Raw genomic sequence first — 14,774 nt, forward strand, 5'->3', positions numbered from 1 at the left:
AGGAAAGAAAAAGCAATCAACTGCTGAAACATCCCCTATCCCTTTCAGACAATTTATTTCCTCTTTTGTCACCAGATCATGGAAATATCCTTACTTGGGTAAACAACGAATGAGCAAACCACCTACTTCCAGTTATATACACAGACAGGCAAACATCTGGTATACAAGCCGAAATTTGAACTAAAGCCCTTGTGCTGGCTAGGAGTATAAAGCTGCTACAATTATATGCCACACAACAATGCTGCCAAACATTTTCATACAAATGCAGTTATACTGGTAAAAGACAAACAGGAAAAAAAAACGTATTTGGCCTGAATAAAAAGTGAAATATACTGCCAAGTAGGGTAGACATAAAAAAAACTGAGGTACATCTGCACTAGGGCAAGTTTGCCCCAACTCAGTTGCTATGAAAAGTGCTTTTACAAGTATGCGTCTTGAACAGCCAGAATCTAGAAATAAAATAATGAAATTACTTCAATCTGATTAGAAGCTCCATTTGATGTTTAACCAAAATAATTACTTTTTTAAGTGTGCTTCATTCACCTGTATGCTTGTGTGTTAAAGTTTTGTCAGTATGCTTGAGGATAAGAGACAGACAATGCTGTATTTCCAGTAACTAAGAAAATTTGCCCCAAACCTGCAAGCGTGCTTTTAGATTGAAAAGTCTACAGCTGCCCAAGTGGAATTTTGCACTGGGAACAAATATGGCCCTAGTAATATAGTTTCCACACAGTCCACTGCAGAAGAACTACTGGCAGAGGGCAAGGGGTAGGCAGCCAGAGAAACAGGAAGAACTGAGTGATCAGCAAGCAACGGCAGCAGTCAAGTACAAGGAGTATCAGCAATTACTCAGCACAGGAGAAAACTGGAAGTTAATGTCCTAGACATCAGGTATGATCTTCCTCTCACCTGGAAGGAATCCTAATGTCCTAAGAATCTGATGTTCTGCTACTCAAAGAGGAAGGTATTAAAAAAGCATTAAATCCTTCCTTAAAATTGTTTCTCTGGCTTCCTTCCCTACTTTCTCCATTCCAGAAAGCTTTTTTGTCCCTGAAAGATTAATCATTGAGAGTTGCTCAAATGACCATGTTGTGAACTTCATTTTAATCCAACTGCAGAATGGAAGGAATGCCATTTATTCATGTAGTCCTTCCCAATATGCAACAAATAGGCCTCACTCTAAACGCTTTTTTTTTTAACCAAACAAGTACAAACAGTAAGAGACTTATAAAATTATCATATACAGACTGCAGGAAGGAGGACAGCTAATGACAGTATGATTCTTGTTTCTATTTGTACTGGGGCATTCTCTAACCAATGTCACTTTCCTTCCACTGATTTTTCTTATAAGAACATCTGTCTTGACAAGCAGGCAAGATCATGACAGAGAAACATTTCAGGACAGTCTGATTATGCCGATGTCATTCACTGGTGGCCTGCCATCTGCAACCACTGGTCAAACCCTAGAACAGGCTTCCTAGAGAGGGGTCACGCACATGGTCAGGCAGTGGGACTAGATGGTCATTAAGATGATATGTTGTAATGAGGCTGATGAACTCTGGCCCATTATTTTCTTACACAGTTCTTAAAAAATCAGGAGAAAAATCTGTTACATGTTGCTCTTTCTTCAGCTCAGAAAAGTATGGGTACCCCAAAGCCATACTCAAAGCAGAGAGATGCTGATATGAGATGCTGTAACAGACAGAAGTGAAGTCTGAGGAAAAAAGCATCTTTTCGGTGGTCACAATAAGTACAGGTTTAGAGGGGGGAAAAAGGATGTTAGAATTCCAACAGCAAAATAAAACTATTTTACACCTATACGCAAGAGACATTTGCAAAACCAGTCATCTGTGCAGGAACACGAGGCCTGGAAAACTGCCAGGTTTTCCAAGTGTGACCTGCTGTGCAAATGCTGATTATGCAAGTTAAAGCTGTCTGGGGTGAATTTATGTTCCCTATTTTCCAGGACTCCAAATAGCATTGCTTCACTTACAGAAACTGTGTCAAACTCCAGATTTTCATCTGAAATGTTTTCAAGATTTTTGAAAAGCTCTGTACAGCACAACTCCTTTCTACTTGCAAAATGAAAATGAGTTTATTCCAAGTAAGAAACACAGGCAAAAGTATATAACCAAAAATTTTAAGAGGGATTAAGTCCTGGTCACTTTGTTTGAATCTTTTGCAGAAACATCTATGGTTTATTTCGCAAAACCTGAAAAATACAAATGACAACCATATCTCTTCTCAGTGTGAATAATAAAGGATGCATATCCAGCATTAGCTTGACATTAAAAAAAATCTCTTAAAAGTCAGCAGCTGCCTAGAATCATAAAACAGTTTAGATTGGATGGGACTTATCTTCATCTTACAGAGCAAGTCTAGTTTCGACATTAGATCAGACTGCTCATAGCCTTACCTAAATCAAAACTTAATGTATTTCCAGGAATGGAGAGTCTACCACCTATTTGGGTGACTTCTTCCGTCCTCAGTCACCCTCACAATGAAATTTTTTAATAAAACCTAATTTTTTTCCTGAGGTAATTTGTATCCACCATATACTTTCACTGTGCACTTACAAAAAGAATTTTTTACAAACACCCATTAAGTAGTTGAACATGTCCTTCTTTACCTTCTCACCTGGAGGCTACACAAACCTCACTCTTCCTGCTGCTCTTCATTCATTATGTCTGCCAGCCTCCAGCTAGCCATGCTGGGTGTACTCAGCTGGACTCACTCCAGTTTCTCACAGCTGTTACTATCACCATTTCATGTAATTAAAAAAAATATTGTACCAAAGATGACCAAATAGTAAGGTGACTATGGCAACACCACCTTGGTTAAGAAGTATCTGACTTTATACACTGAAAAATCTCCATACTGCATTTTTCATTCATTTTATTTAAGAAAACTAGGTTGCATATACGCATGAGTATTAAAAATCAACAACAAAAAGGCTTTAGAAATACATTACATCAAAGGGCTGTTGAAGTAGCTGGTAAGAGAGTGGTTTGTGACATGGGAATTTCTGGCAGCAGTGACAATGCTAAGCCCATGTTTCCAAGTCTACTGTTGCCTACGAAGTTCAAGTATTATTTTTTGAGAGACTGTGAAGGCCTCAGCTGTCCACCTTGAATATGAATCTGCATGGGGAACTAAGTTAGGGCAATTTCACCAAAGGGCAACTGTTGCAGTATGCCAGTAGACACTACCAGCTGATTTAAATCACGATGCATTGTCACTGTCCACCATGCACATTTGTAGCTATTTTTCCCCTTTCAAGAAGGGACTCTGAAGTGAGATGACTAGGCTGATGTAGTGACAGTGTCTCCAGTGAGAGTCACAGTAAATGTTTCAGTTGTAAATTCTACTAGTCCAAAAAAATAACAGATTTTACTGCCTATAATATCTGAGTAGCAGAGCTTTTAACTTACAGTTATTAAGGACCAATGTAAATTAAGTTTTTCCTTCTTTTTAAGCAATGGAGGTTCAATACTACTGAATAAAGTAAAATTGTTACGTATCACCTAAACTGTATCTCTTGCAATGTATATGCAGTTCTAAAATATTGCAAATTAACACTTTGATATTTTTAGAACTTTTAGCAGCATTAATGCATATATTAACTTCCATTATATTTACATTTAAAGGTTGTATTTTTTTCAATAATAAATGGAAAGTGTAATTAATATTTAAATGAAAACGCCAATCTTGGAAACTTTTGTGGTATTTGCCTGGAAGAAAGGACTCTTCAAGTCCTTGTATTTACCGCTTACTTCCTTATGGTTCTTGGCAGGCTTTAGATGAAGTAGCAACTAGTCACTACAGTTCTGACCATAGAAAGATACAACTACTCCCCATGAGGTCCCCTTTAGACAGCACAAGTTGATGCTGGACCTCATTTGTACACATAGTTTATATGTACTTTTTGTACATTTTAGAAGAGATTATATTTTGTAAATCCACGCTGTTTTCCTACTCATTACTGTTAAATTTATTTTAAACAGATTTTACAAAGTTCTTTGCAGAAGATTATTTGACGGGAACTAGAGGATCATGATGACAACAAGATTCATCTGTTTAATACTAGTAACCATTGTGGGAGTTACTACAAGTGAAACACAGGAATTTGAAGACAATGACAAGGAAAAAGCTCAAGAATTCATTTATATGAATAGATATAAGCGTTCCAGCGACACACAGGACAAGTGCACTTACACCTTTATTGTACCTCAGCAGAGAGTGACAGGTGCCATTTGTGTTAATTCTAAGGAGCCTGAAGTTCTGCTTGAAAACAGGGTAAATAAACAAGAATTACAGTTACTTAACAATGAACTTCTTAAACAAAAGAGACAAATAGAAACTCTCCAGCAACTGGTAGAGGTGGATGGTGGAATTGTTAATGAAGTTAAACTCTTAAGAAAAGAGAGCAGAAATATGAATTCTCGTGTCACACAACTGTACATGCAGCTATTACATGAAATTATCCGAAAACGTGATAATGCCTTAGAACTTTCTCAACTTGAAAATAAGATTTTGAACCAAACTGCAGACATGTTGCAGCTTGCAAACAAATACAAAGACTTAGAGCACAAATATCAACATTTGATGTCAATTGCCAATAATCAGACAATAATAATTGCCCAGCTGGAAGAACATTGTCAAAGAATGCCATCCATAAAGCCACTGCCACAAACTCCTCAACCACCAGTTAAAGTGTACCAGCCTCCTACTTACAATCGCATTAATAACCAGATATCTACTAATGAGATTCAAAGTGATCAGAACTTAAAGGTTCTGCCACCTACCTTACCAACCATGCCTGCAGTTACTAGTATTCCAACTTCAACTGATAAACCATCTGGTAAGTAATATTATTGATACATTTACATTAGTTTATGCTAATATGTAGTGCACATCATTTTAATTGTAATGTCAAAAATGGAGTCCAAATTTATTTAGCTAATGAATGTTACATACATGCTGTAGTAGAAACACAGAAAGCAAGCAAAAAAAACACCTCTGAATGTCTAAGACACTCTATACCCACATATTTTTCTCATGTTACTTTGCTAAGACAAACCTGTCATTTATACTACATGTATGAGATAAAGGACATTCAGAAAAATCTTGCAATTCAAGTCATCTAAATTTTATTTACCCTTGCTCAAGACTGAACTGCTACAATTCATGACATCTGAAGGAGTTTGACACTGTGTAAACATATGAAATTATTACAAGTTTTTTGCTCTAGCATCTGATAACGTGGCTGTGTAATTAAAAAAGGAGTAAGTATCTGCTCTGTGCCTTATATGGGGCACTTGTGCTCTAGACAGGAGTAGAAGGAAGCAAGTGGTGGAATAGTAATGGGATATTATACAGCCCTTATTAAGAGTCTTAGGAGTTCTGCCCCCAGCGTGATTTGACGATGTAAAATCACATTGAGATCAACTGATACAGGTAAAGGACTCGGTTTCACCTATGGCCCCACATTTGAAAAACAAAAAACCCAAACCCAAACCAGTTCAGGTATATGTTCCATACTGCTCTTCTCTGTGTGGGCAACACATAACGTTCTTCAGAAAAAGGATAGAGAGTCACAGATCTCTGAACTCAGAGCTAACTGAAATAGAGTAATGCAGGGCAACTGCACTCAATATATTTCATGGGTATCTGCAAAATATTCCAAAAGATATCAACAAATTTTTTAAGATTATCCAATAATGCAACTGCCACATGTTAAAAACTAAACAACCCCTGTACTGTTTCTCCATGAAAATACAATGAAAGAAACTTGAGCAAGTATGCACTGAGTCTCTTAAGTCTGTAAGTCTCTAAAACATTTTACTACAAAGCAGTATTTCCACAGAATACCAAAGATAGTGCACCAAAAGCCTGCATTGTGGCATGCAAAACCTCTGCCAGAAATTTAATGATTCTGATGTACTATGTAAGGAAAAATTCTCAGAAGAAAATCAGATCTACTACAACTCCTTTGGAGCAATAAACCATGGTGTCTCTAATAATTGCATTTTTACTTCAATCTCAAAGTAGATTCAAGCTTGGAACAGTATTCCCCTATCTTTCTGGAAGTGAAATACCTTTCTCCTTCATTCCCTTACACTCTTTGAACAAAAACTTGTTAATTGGTCTACATCCTCCTTGTGCTTTCAAGTCCTTAAACTGGAGCTGAGGATTCACTATCAAACAGCAGAACAGAAAAGTTACTTGTGGTGCACAGTACTTTTGCTGATCTATCCTCATACATTTTCCTGCTTTTGAAAAGTAAAATGCTCATTCTGAACCAGTCTGCAACCCTGTAGAACTCCCAAATCTTCACCTGAGGAAGTGCTGTTTATCCAGCAATTTTTCACATTGATCTCCAGAGGTCCCTTTGGCAGTCCACAATTCTAAGATAGATTTCAACATCTGTTTCTTCTCCCTGGATCACATCACTTATCAGAAAAAGAAGTTTCATGTTTCTTCTGCACAAATTGATTATAATATTCTCTCATTTTCTCACTTGCAGCTTTTTATTTGTTCAAGTGAGTTTCCAACCACTGAAGTTAAGCTAATCAAGCTTTTTATTTCCAGAGTATCCTCCTTCCCCTCTCCTCACATTTCTTTTCAGTCAAGAAACATTTAATACTTTTTCCTCATCCTCCAGAATGTTCTCAATTTACAAACCACATCTCAAACCCCTCCTTAAAATTAATGCCATAAATGATGCTTTAGTCAGATGTCTGGAGGGACGTAGAAAAAACCCGCAAAAAGAAACTCATAAACAACATCCTACAAAACAAACAAAACCTACTACCACAACTGCCCAGCCAGCAGGAAAAAACCACCCATACTTTATCAAGTCCTTTCCACACTATGTGTTGAGTTCTGAACCTTATCCAAAGCTCCTGGCTGTACTATCCACCTGATCACAGCCAACCTGTGCAATGAAAACAGGAGCAAAATATAAAAACAGTAAATGTCTTCTGTTAATCTGCTGACAGTCTCTCTTTCTCAAAAATCTCCTAAATCACTTTCAGAAAAAAGAATCATGTGTAGTAGAGGTCAAAGCTGTTTGACTATTTTAGAAAGTTCTTCAATAATTACTTCCTTTTTTATTTTTAGTAAGTGCCACTACATACACATTGTGATAAACTAAACCAGAGCAATTTAAATTAATAGTGCTCATTGACATTTTTTTCCCACTTCTCATAACGAGCCATGCAATGGTGTGACAAGAGCATGGGATCTATATCTTAACTGCCAGAAATCGAAACAGTTAGCCCCAAAAGAAATGGAGAAGGGGCTTATAAGCACAGCTCCAGGTACAGTCTCTGATTATGACTGAGGCAGCAAGAACACAGCATCCACAGAACAAAGGCTTGGGTTGCTTCTTTGTACACTGACTTGCTGATTAAAATAGTTAAAAATATCAAAACCTCAGTGTTTTAATTTCCAAAACACTGAGATTATTTCCATAAAACTAATTTATTTCTAATGCATTTGCTGAGTACCATTAGTATTGTTGGACAATAAATTATGAAAAACCATAGGACTGACATAGTTTAAAACAGAAATTACTCTTGATAGCAGTATATGCTTCAGTAAGACTCCTAGTCAGAAGATCTGACAAGCCTTTCTCCTTCAGTGGGCAGGGAGAATCAACCCAGGGACTCAAATCTCTAATCCTGAGGATTCTTGTTGACTTCACTCTTCTGCTGAGGAAGCAAAGGAGCTGGGGGAGTCTATCTGCAGATATCAACACAGACTATAAATAATTTATACCTGAATTTATAAATAATTTGTTTCTGAATATCTCATATACATTAAAAGATAATCTATCTTACCACTGGAGAAAATTTATTGAAAAAACAGGAATATAATATACTTCAAAAAAGCATAAGCTCTTTATAGACTCTATTGAACTGAAGGAAAAAATGCATTCTCCTTCTGAAAACAAGACTGTCTTAATTGAAATTTCTGTGAATTCAAAGTATATTAAGAGACCTCTCACTTATATAAAGTTTCTCTCACAAGCACCTTATGTTAAAAAAAAAATCTTAATTTCTATGTTATGTTGTAATTTATTAAGGTGGCAGCAGTAAGACCTACAGTCTGAATTTATGTTGTTGCTTCCACTGTTAATGCCTGTGCCAGTGACATTTTTGGGGATCTAAAAAGCTGAATTTCTCAAAGACAGAATCAAGGTCAAAGTTACTGATTTGTTTTCTAAAGGAAATTCTTATTTATCTATGGAGTCATTCATATTTATTTCTTCAAATATATAACTGATGGTAAAAGTACCAGTACAGCTGCCTTAAAAAAAATTTTTTTTCAAAATCTACCTTTACCAGTAACTCATTGTTAAATGTTCCAGAAATAAAGCTACAGTAAATGAATCTGTTTGAAAACACTTGGTGGATACTCATCCTTTAATAAGAGGAAAAACAAATATGCTATTTAGTGAAACCAAACTAATATAAAAAGTCACCAACTCAAATACTGCCCTGCATTAAAGAAATGCTTTTGGCAGTTTGATGCAGAGCCTTTCTGTTTTGACACAGGGCCCTGGAGAGACTGTCTACAAGCATTAGAAGATGGCCATGACACAAGCTCCATCTATCTTGTAAAACCAGAAAACACAAACCAGCTTATGCAGGTCTGGTGTGACCAACGGCATGACCCCGGTGGCTGGACTGTCATTCAGAGACGGCTGGACGGCTCTGTCAACTTTTTCAGGAACTGGGAGACATACAAGGTTAGGACAAGAAAGCCAATTAATGTTTTCTACCCTCTAGAACTTACCGATCAAGTTAATTTAAAGGGTGGTTTTAGAGTCTGGCTAAGAGCCTACTTAAAAAAGAACTTAAATGTTTACCCTTCCAGAAGAGGAAATCTCTATAAAATAAGTTACTGCAGTTTTCTTCTTAAGAATACACTCAGATTTACCACTAACACAGATGCAGGATAATAACATGTTTCTCTTGCTTCCTTTACAGCAAGGATTTGGTAATATAGATGGAGAATATTGGCTTGGATTAGAAAACATTTATTGGTTAACAAATCAAGGCAACTACAAACTGCTCATAACAATGGAAGACTGGTCAGGTCGAAAAGTATTTGCTGAGTATGCCAGCTTCAGGCTGGAGCCAGAGAGTGAGTACTACAAGCTGAGACTGGGACGCTACAACGGCAACGCGGGAGATTCCTTCACTTGGCACAACGGCAAACAGTTCACCACGCTAGACCGGGACCATGACGTATACACAGGTAGGAGGTCCCTCTCAGCTGCCTTGCCATTTTTGCCTTTACATCCTCACCTCCCTCCCCCTTCTTTATCTCTTTCTTTTGAAAAAGGAAAAATACTCATGGTCGTACATAAAAAAAAAAAAAAAAAAAGAAATTGCAGGAACAATGGGATTTGTCAATTAGTAACTTATGAAATACAAACTGATGTGTCAACCCTTATATATACTAACACCAAAATTAAAAGTTTTTACACTAGACAAGGGTCTGTAAAATATGCTGTGGAGGGTTATTTGAGACAGTAACACCCACTGATTTTCAGGCAAGAGAAGTAACAAAAAGGATTCTATCTGTAGAACCTAACTACTTAGCTGGTTCCTGAAGAAGCCTAAGTTCACTTTGTACCACAGGATAGCTACATGTTAAACATACAGTTACTAACAAAAGCCCAGAACAACCAACCAACCAACAAAATTTTGTACTTCGCTTGTTTGCTTTAAGATCTTTCATTTACTTCTCAGCCTGAACTGGAGCTTTCTTTTATTTCCTTTACAGGTAACTGTGCTCATTACCAGAAGGGAGGATGGTGGTACAATGCATGTGCTCACTCAAATCTCAATGGAGTCTGGTATCGTGGAGGACACTACCGCAGTCGATATCAGGATGGTGTTTACTGGGCTGAATTCCGGGGAGGATCATATTCACTAAAGAAAGTTGTTATGATGATAAGACCTAACCCTAACACATTTCACTGAAATAACTCTTCTCTCAGTTTGGTTTGTTGTTCTAGAAATCATATAAAGCTATGATTTTATCACCTGAAATTATCTTTTCAGAAATGAGGAATGTAAGATACTGTACATTTATTGGTAAGGTATGAGGGCTTGTATATTATATTTTCAAGAATCATCCCAGGAAAAAGAGCTGAAGAAAAGGAACTGTAATAACATTCAAAACACCTCTTGGTCCTATTGGAACTTGCAGTTTAGATGAAAACTGTAGATAAACTTCCTGGTTTTTATTCCCTGTAAATTAAGTTTGGATGATAAAAATACTGCCACCACATTTAAGTATTTTTGTATGTTATGTATAAATATTCTCAAATACAGGAAATATTACAAACTGTACAGCAAGAGTTTTATTATTATTGTTGTTGTTATTATAAGCAATCTTTTGACACAGGAATCATATCCTTTGAACTATGTAGCTGGTATATGTGCATTAGTGTGATGATTATGTAATCTTTGTTAACTACCATGAATAAAGTTAGCACTATATAATTCTGTTTTGAGAGCAGATACTCAAACTATTATTGTCCTGATAAATCTGGCCTTTTCCCTTCACTATGTGCATTTAAATAATCTGCTCCTATAAAAGATCACTATTAATTCAAATATTTTAGATTAAAAACATGAATTATTTTCTTACCAAAATGAAGTAGCTATTTGCATATGGAAATAAACCCAAATTCATAATAGGTATTGTGTGCTCTATAGCCAACATGTTATACTACACAACTGTTACAGTATTTTGTACCTGACTTCAGTGATTACTTGGTGTGTAACCTCTATAATCAGAAATGGCTGGATATAAATTAAAGGGTCTATCCAACTTTGCAGGCAAATGATGGATACCAGTTTATAAGCTATTTAATAGCCTTAGCCTTTAGATAAAAAATTATATAGAGAACTTATCAGTAGCAAAAAAGTTATTTTTAACATATTTCACAATTATTACTGTCAAATTATTAAACAGATTTACTCATTTATATTGAGAGGTCAGTCACACTTATGAAATACAGACTGGCGTAATTCTAATATTCTTCTGAGATAAGTTTTTATAACAGATTGTTAACACACCCATTACAATCAAACTACTACAAAAAATACAAGTTGAAGAATGCATAAAAGAAGCAGAGTGAAAGCCTCCAGAAGTTCAACATATTTTTTGGTCAGCCTATATGACACTGACTCTGTGTGTGTGTGTGTGTTTGCATACTTTTCCCTTATTACCTCATCACATCTTTACCACAGTATGATGTGTGATGTAGCATGTGCTGTATATAACTGAAAGTAGGGTTTATAATATATTAGATTACCCCTGTAATATTGTAACCCTTAATAAAGTAACAAATGTTATTTTGACATGTTGAGATTTCATCTTGTTGTAGTTCAGATTACTACACAATAGTCTACCTCCTGATTCAAACTAACTCTGATATGCAACCACTGCTGACGTGTGCGAAGTATTGAAATATTGCAACATAAAAAACCAAAACAATTTTCTGCTGAAAAAAATACACAATTTCCACACAGCTCAAGAAGGAATAACTTTTTGTAGGTTATATGAAACACCCACATTTTTCAAACAGTATTCAAGCTTTATCTTCCATGGGGTCATCTACTGAATTCTGGAAAAGATTTGTATTTCAGATTGGAAATACTGGAAATATTGTATTTCAGATTGGACCTACTGGCCCAAAGCCTGGCTATAGTGCTCTTACAATTTGTAGCATTAAGGCTACTTCATGCTTGGCTTGAAGACAGAACACAGAGAACTTCAGGTATCATTGTGCAGATCTCAAGAATGAGGCATTCCCTAGAAAAGCTATTACAGTTGCTCTTCTGTAGCTGGAGATATGGCTGGAAATGCATCTTTATAGTATACACTCATAACAGGCTTTAAACCTATGCTCAAGCTGACAGTCTTTTGTTAAAATAAACATATTTCCTAACCTTTTTACCTAGATACTCATCCATGTAATTGAAAAAGATAATGCACAGAAGTCAGTCCATGATTACCTGGAGATACCACATGTGAGAACACAACTTATTAATATTTTACATAAAGTTTGCATATTTGCATAAAATAATTTTAAACACAGAGCCTGGCACGTCAAAAATAATTAAATATTAGGGATTTGGAACTTATACTGTGAAATTATTGGCAAGTACATTGGCAGAATCACAGATTTCACCATGCTTATTTTTCTAAAAAATCCACATAACAGAACTGAGTTTACACTAGGTTCACCTACCGTATTAGATGACATTACTACAAACTGTGAAAGGCCTTAGTTTTTCCCATTTCCCTTATTATTTCCAAAGGTTTTAATTACATTACTTCATTGCTCCCCAAATGTACATTTTTGGCAACCCTGCAGTCTAAAAATCCCATACCATAATTAGCAAAAGCAATTAGGTGAGTTTATACAAGAGAGAATTTCAGCACTATAGAGAAGATTACTAACAACTGCAATTCTCCTGTAAACCTCCATTTCAAGCAGTGCCATAGGAAACTGACATTGCTCTTCTGAATTTTTGAAGTGTATCTACCTTTTTCAGAAGAGTAAAGAAAATGCTGTCAAACTAATACATGATCTGTGTATCAGGAATGAAACAGAGGGGCTCCACCTATAGCATTTAGAGAAAAGGCTGTCACAAGATTGTAAACTGAGAAGACAACTAGTTATTCTTTTGTATACACATTTCCAAAGAATTCTTTCCTGAAACTGTTCTAGTATCATTTGAAGTTTTCAGAATTACCCCCACTGTTATATTCCAAGCAGAAAAGAAGCAGACAGTGCAATAAATCTATACATTATAAAGATCATACCCAACTTTCTTTGTTCTGTAACATACAGAGATAACCTAAAGGATCATCAGCAGTGAAGACAAGAAAAGACTGTAACTAGCAATAACAGCCATGAATTTTTAAAACAATGTGACTGCTATTTTTTCTTAAATCACACTGTGGCTAAACACTTCCAACAGTCCACATCGCAGCCTTGCCAATCTCATTATTTGTCTTTTTCTTTCTCTCTTTCTCCCTTTTTAAAATTGAAAGACCTGTCTGAAAACAAAACAAATGTTGGATGTTTAACAGGTACTTTTAAACACAGTAAGAATTAGTCTCTCATATTATAGCCTGAGATTGGAAACATAACTAGTTGTCTCCTGTATTCATCTGGTTACACAAAATGTCCAACTGCACCTCTTGGAATGCAGGGAAAGCTTTACTTTACAAGAAGAGCAACATAGCCTCGTCTTTGCCATCAACAGGGAGAGGGAGAGGGTCTCTCATGTATGAAACAAGATACAACATATGCAGGAGGATTCAAAGTCTCAAGGAGACTGGCTAAAGACCAGCAGGAATTTCAGATTCAAGCCTGTAACTCAGTTGGATTAGGAAGGAAACATGCAGATTTTTTCCTTTCATTACCCAAGTCTTTCATTAGGCTTGTAACACACATGGTCATTTCAGAAATATTTTAAATCTTAAATAAAAGTGACTTGGAGTGATTTTGTAATAACTGGGTAGTATTAAAACATTTCTCACAAAAGGCTGTGAGCTAATTCTATAAACCAGAGTAAATGGAAAACTTCAGTGGCAGTTTTAATTTCCCAGTACATTCTCCAGCTCATTTCAAGCAATCTCAGGCTTCCACAGATGAAATAAGAAACATTCTCTCACAACGAAGTAACTTTCTTGCAATGAGACAGAGGCTCTACAGCACAAAACAGGATCCCCAAGAACTCTGCAAGTCCTCACAACTGGTCATCCTCAATTCAGTTGTTTTATGTTCAGTAGTTACTCCTAAAATCATCTACTCCTAAAATCACTGGTCTACTTGTTCATTTACATAGAATAAAGAAGCTGTTCTATAAGTAATGTTGTCTTCCTTGAGAAGACATTTATTCACTGAAACAAGACTCAATTGAATATTCTCTTTTGATAAGCTAAATATTCATTCAACTCTGAAATTATTTACACAGCAGTTTCAGTAACTCATACCAAGATTTCAATACAGTTTTAAAAGGATGGCCATTAGGAATGGTCGCCAAATTTATTAAATAAGAAATATTTTAGACAAACAGTGCTGATTGTTTTCCACAGCAAGTTGTACTAGGACTCATGCTGCTTGACCTATTCATAAGTGATCTGAAAACAGGAATTAACAGAAACAAAAATCTGCTAATGAGATTCATTAACTGAGAGGAGCAAAGAGAAGGGCAGACTGATTGGAATTACGGAAGGATTTATGAGATAAACTGCTTGGACAGTAAAACAGAAGATGAAAATCTACAGACAGTGTTACACACAAGGGGTAAACAAAGAATCCTGACTTTCCATATAAAACAAGAAGAGCAAACCAGTGCCAATAAAGGCACAGTCTTAGCATTACAATAAACAGTTCATGCTACTCTGTGATTGCTGCTAAACTTTGAGATAACTGAATGTCAGAAATTATTAAGTAGAGCACAAAAAGCTTCCTGAAGTAACTGTATAAAATATAACCTGCACTTCTATCTTGAATTTTACAGGCAGTACACATCATGTGCACCCTCTTCCCCTAAAAAAAGGATACAGGACTGAAACACGGCCCAGGCAAGTTTTCAAGGATGCCAAGTGGCATCTGTACAAGGCATGATCAAGTAATCCAAGGACTCTTCCTTTTGGAAGAGAGGTAATTGAAGATTTACTGTGAAGGCAACAGATAATGACTGAAGTCCATAATGTCAGGAGTAGCC

General features: G+C 36.1%; 2 protein-coding genes across 8 annotated transcripts in view; one reads left to right on the plus strand and one right to left on the minus strand.

Annotated features, from left to right (window-relative positions):
- The window catches only part of RALGPS1 (Ral GEF with PH domain and SH3 binding motif 1), a 78,073-nt gene that overhangs the window by 47,330 nt on the left and 15,969 nt on the right, over positions 1–14,774 (minus strand). The window lies entirely within an intron of this gene.
- On the plus strand, positions 3,981–10,032 carry ANGPTL2 (angiopoietin like 2). Its single transcript, XM_068210845.1, has 4 exons — positions 3,981–4,861; positions 8,562–8,755; positions 8,997–9,267; positions 9,799–10,032. The coding sequence occupies exons 1-4, from the start codon at positions 4,054–4,056 to the stop codon at positions 9,996–9,998; spliced, it is 1,473 nt and encodes a 490-aa protein (XP_068066946.1). The 5' UTR covers positions 3,981–4,053; the 3' UTR covers positions 9,999–10,032.

The sequence above is a fragment of the Anomalospiza imberbis genome, chromosome 21 (assembly GCF_031753505.1).
Source record: "Anomalospiza imberbis isolate Cuckoo-Finch-1a 21T00152 chromosome 21, ASM3175350v1, whole genome shotgun sequence".
Taxonomy (NCBI): Eukaryota; Metazoa; Chordata; class Aves; order Passeriformes; family Viduidae; genus Anomalospiza; species Anomalospiza imberbis.

What these genes read in the sequence shown, in the direction of transcription:
- ANGPTL2 (XM_068210845.1), top strand. Translation starts at nt 4,054, where the DNA reads ATGATGACAACAAGATTCATCTGTTTAATACTAGTAACCATTGTGGGA. An exon ending in GGAACTGGGAGACATACAAG is followed by an intron (nt 8,756 to 8,996) that starts GTTAGGACAAGA and finishes CTTCCTTTACAG; the next exon opens with CAAGGATTTGGTAATATAGA. An exon ending in GGACCATGACGTATACACAG is followed by an intron (nt 9,268 to 9,798) that starts GTAGGAGGTCCC and finishes TTTCCTTTACAG; the next exon opens with GTAACTGTGCTCATTACCAG.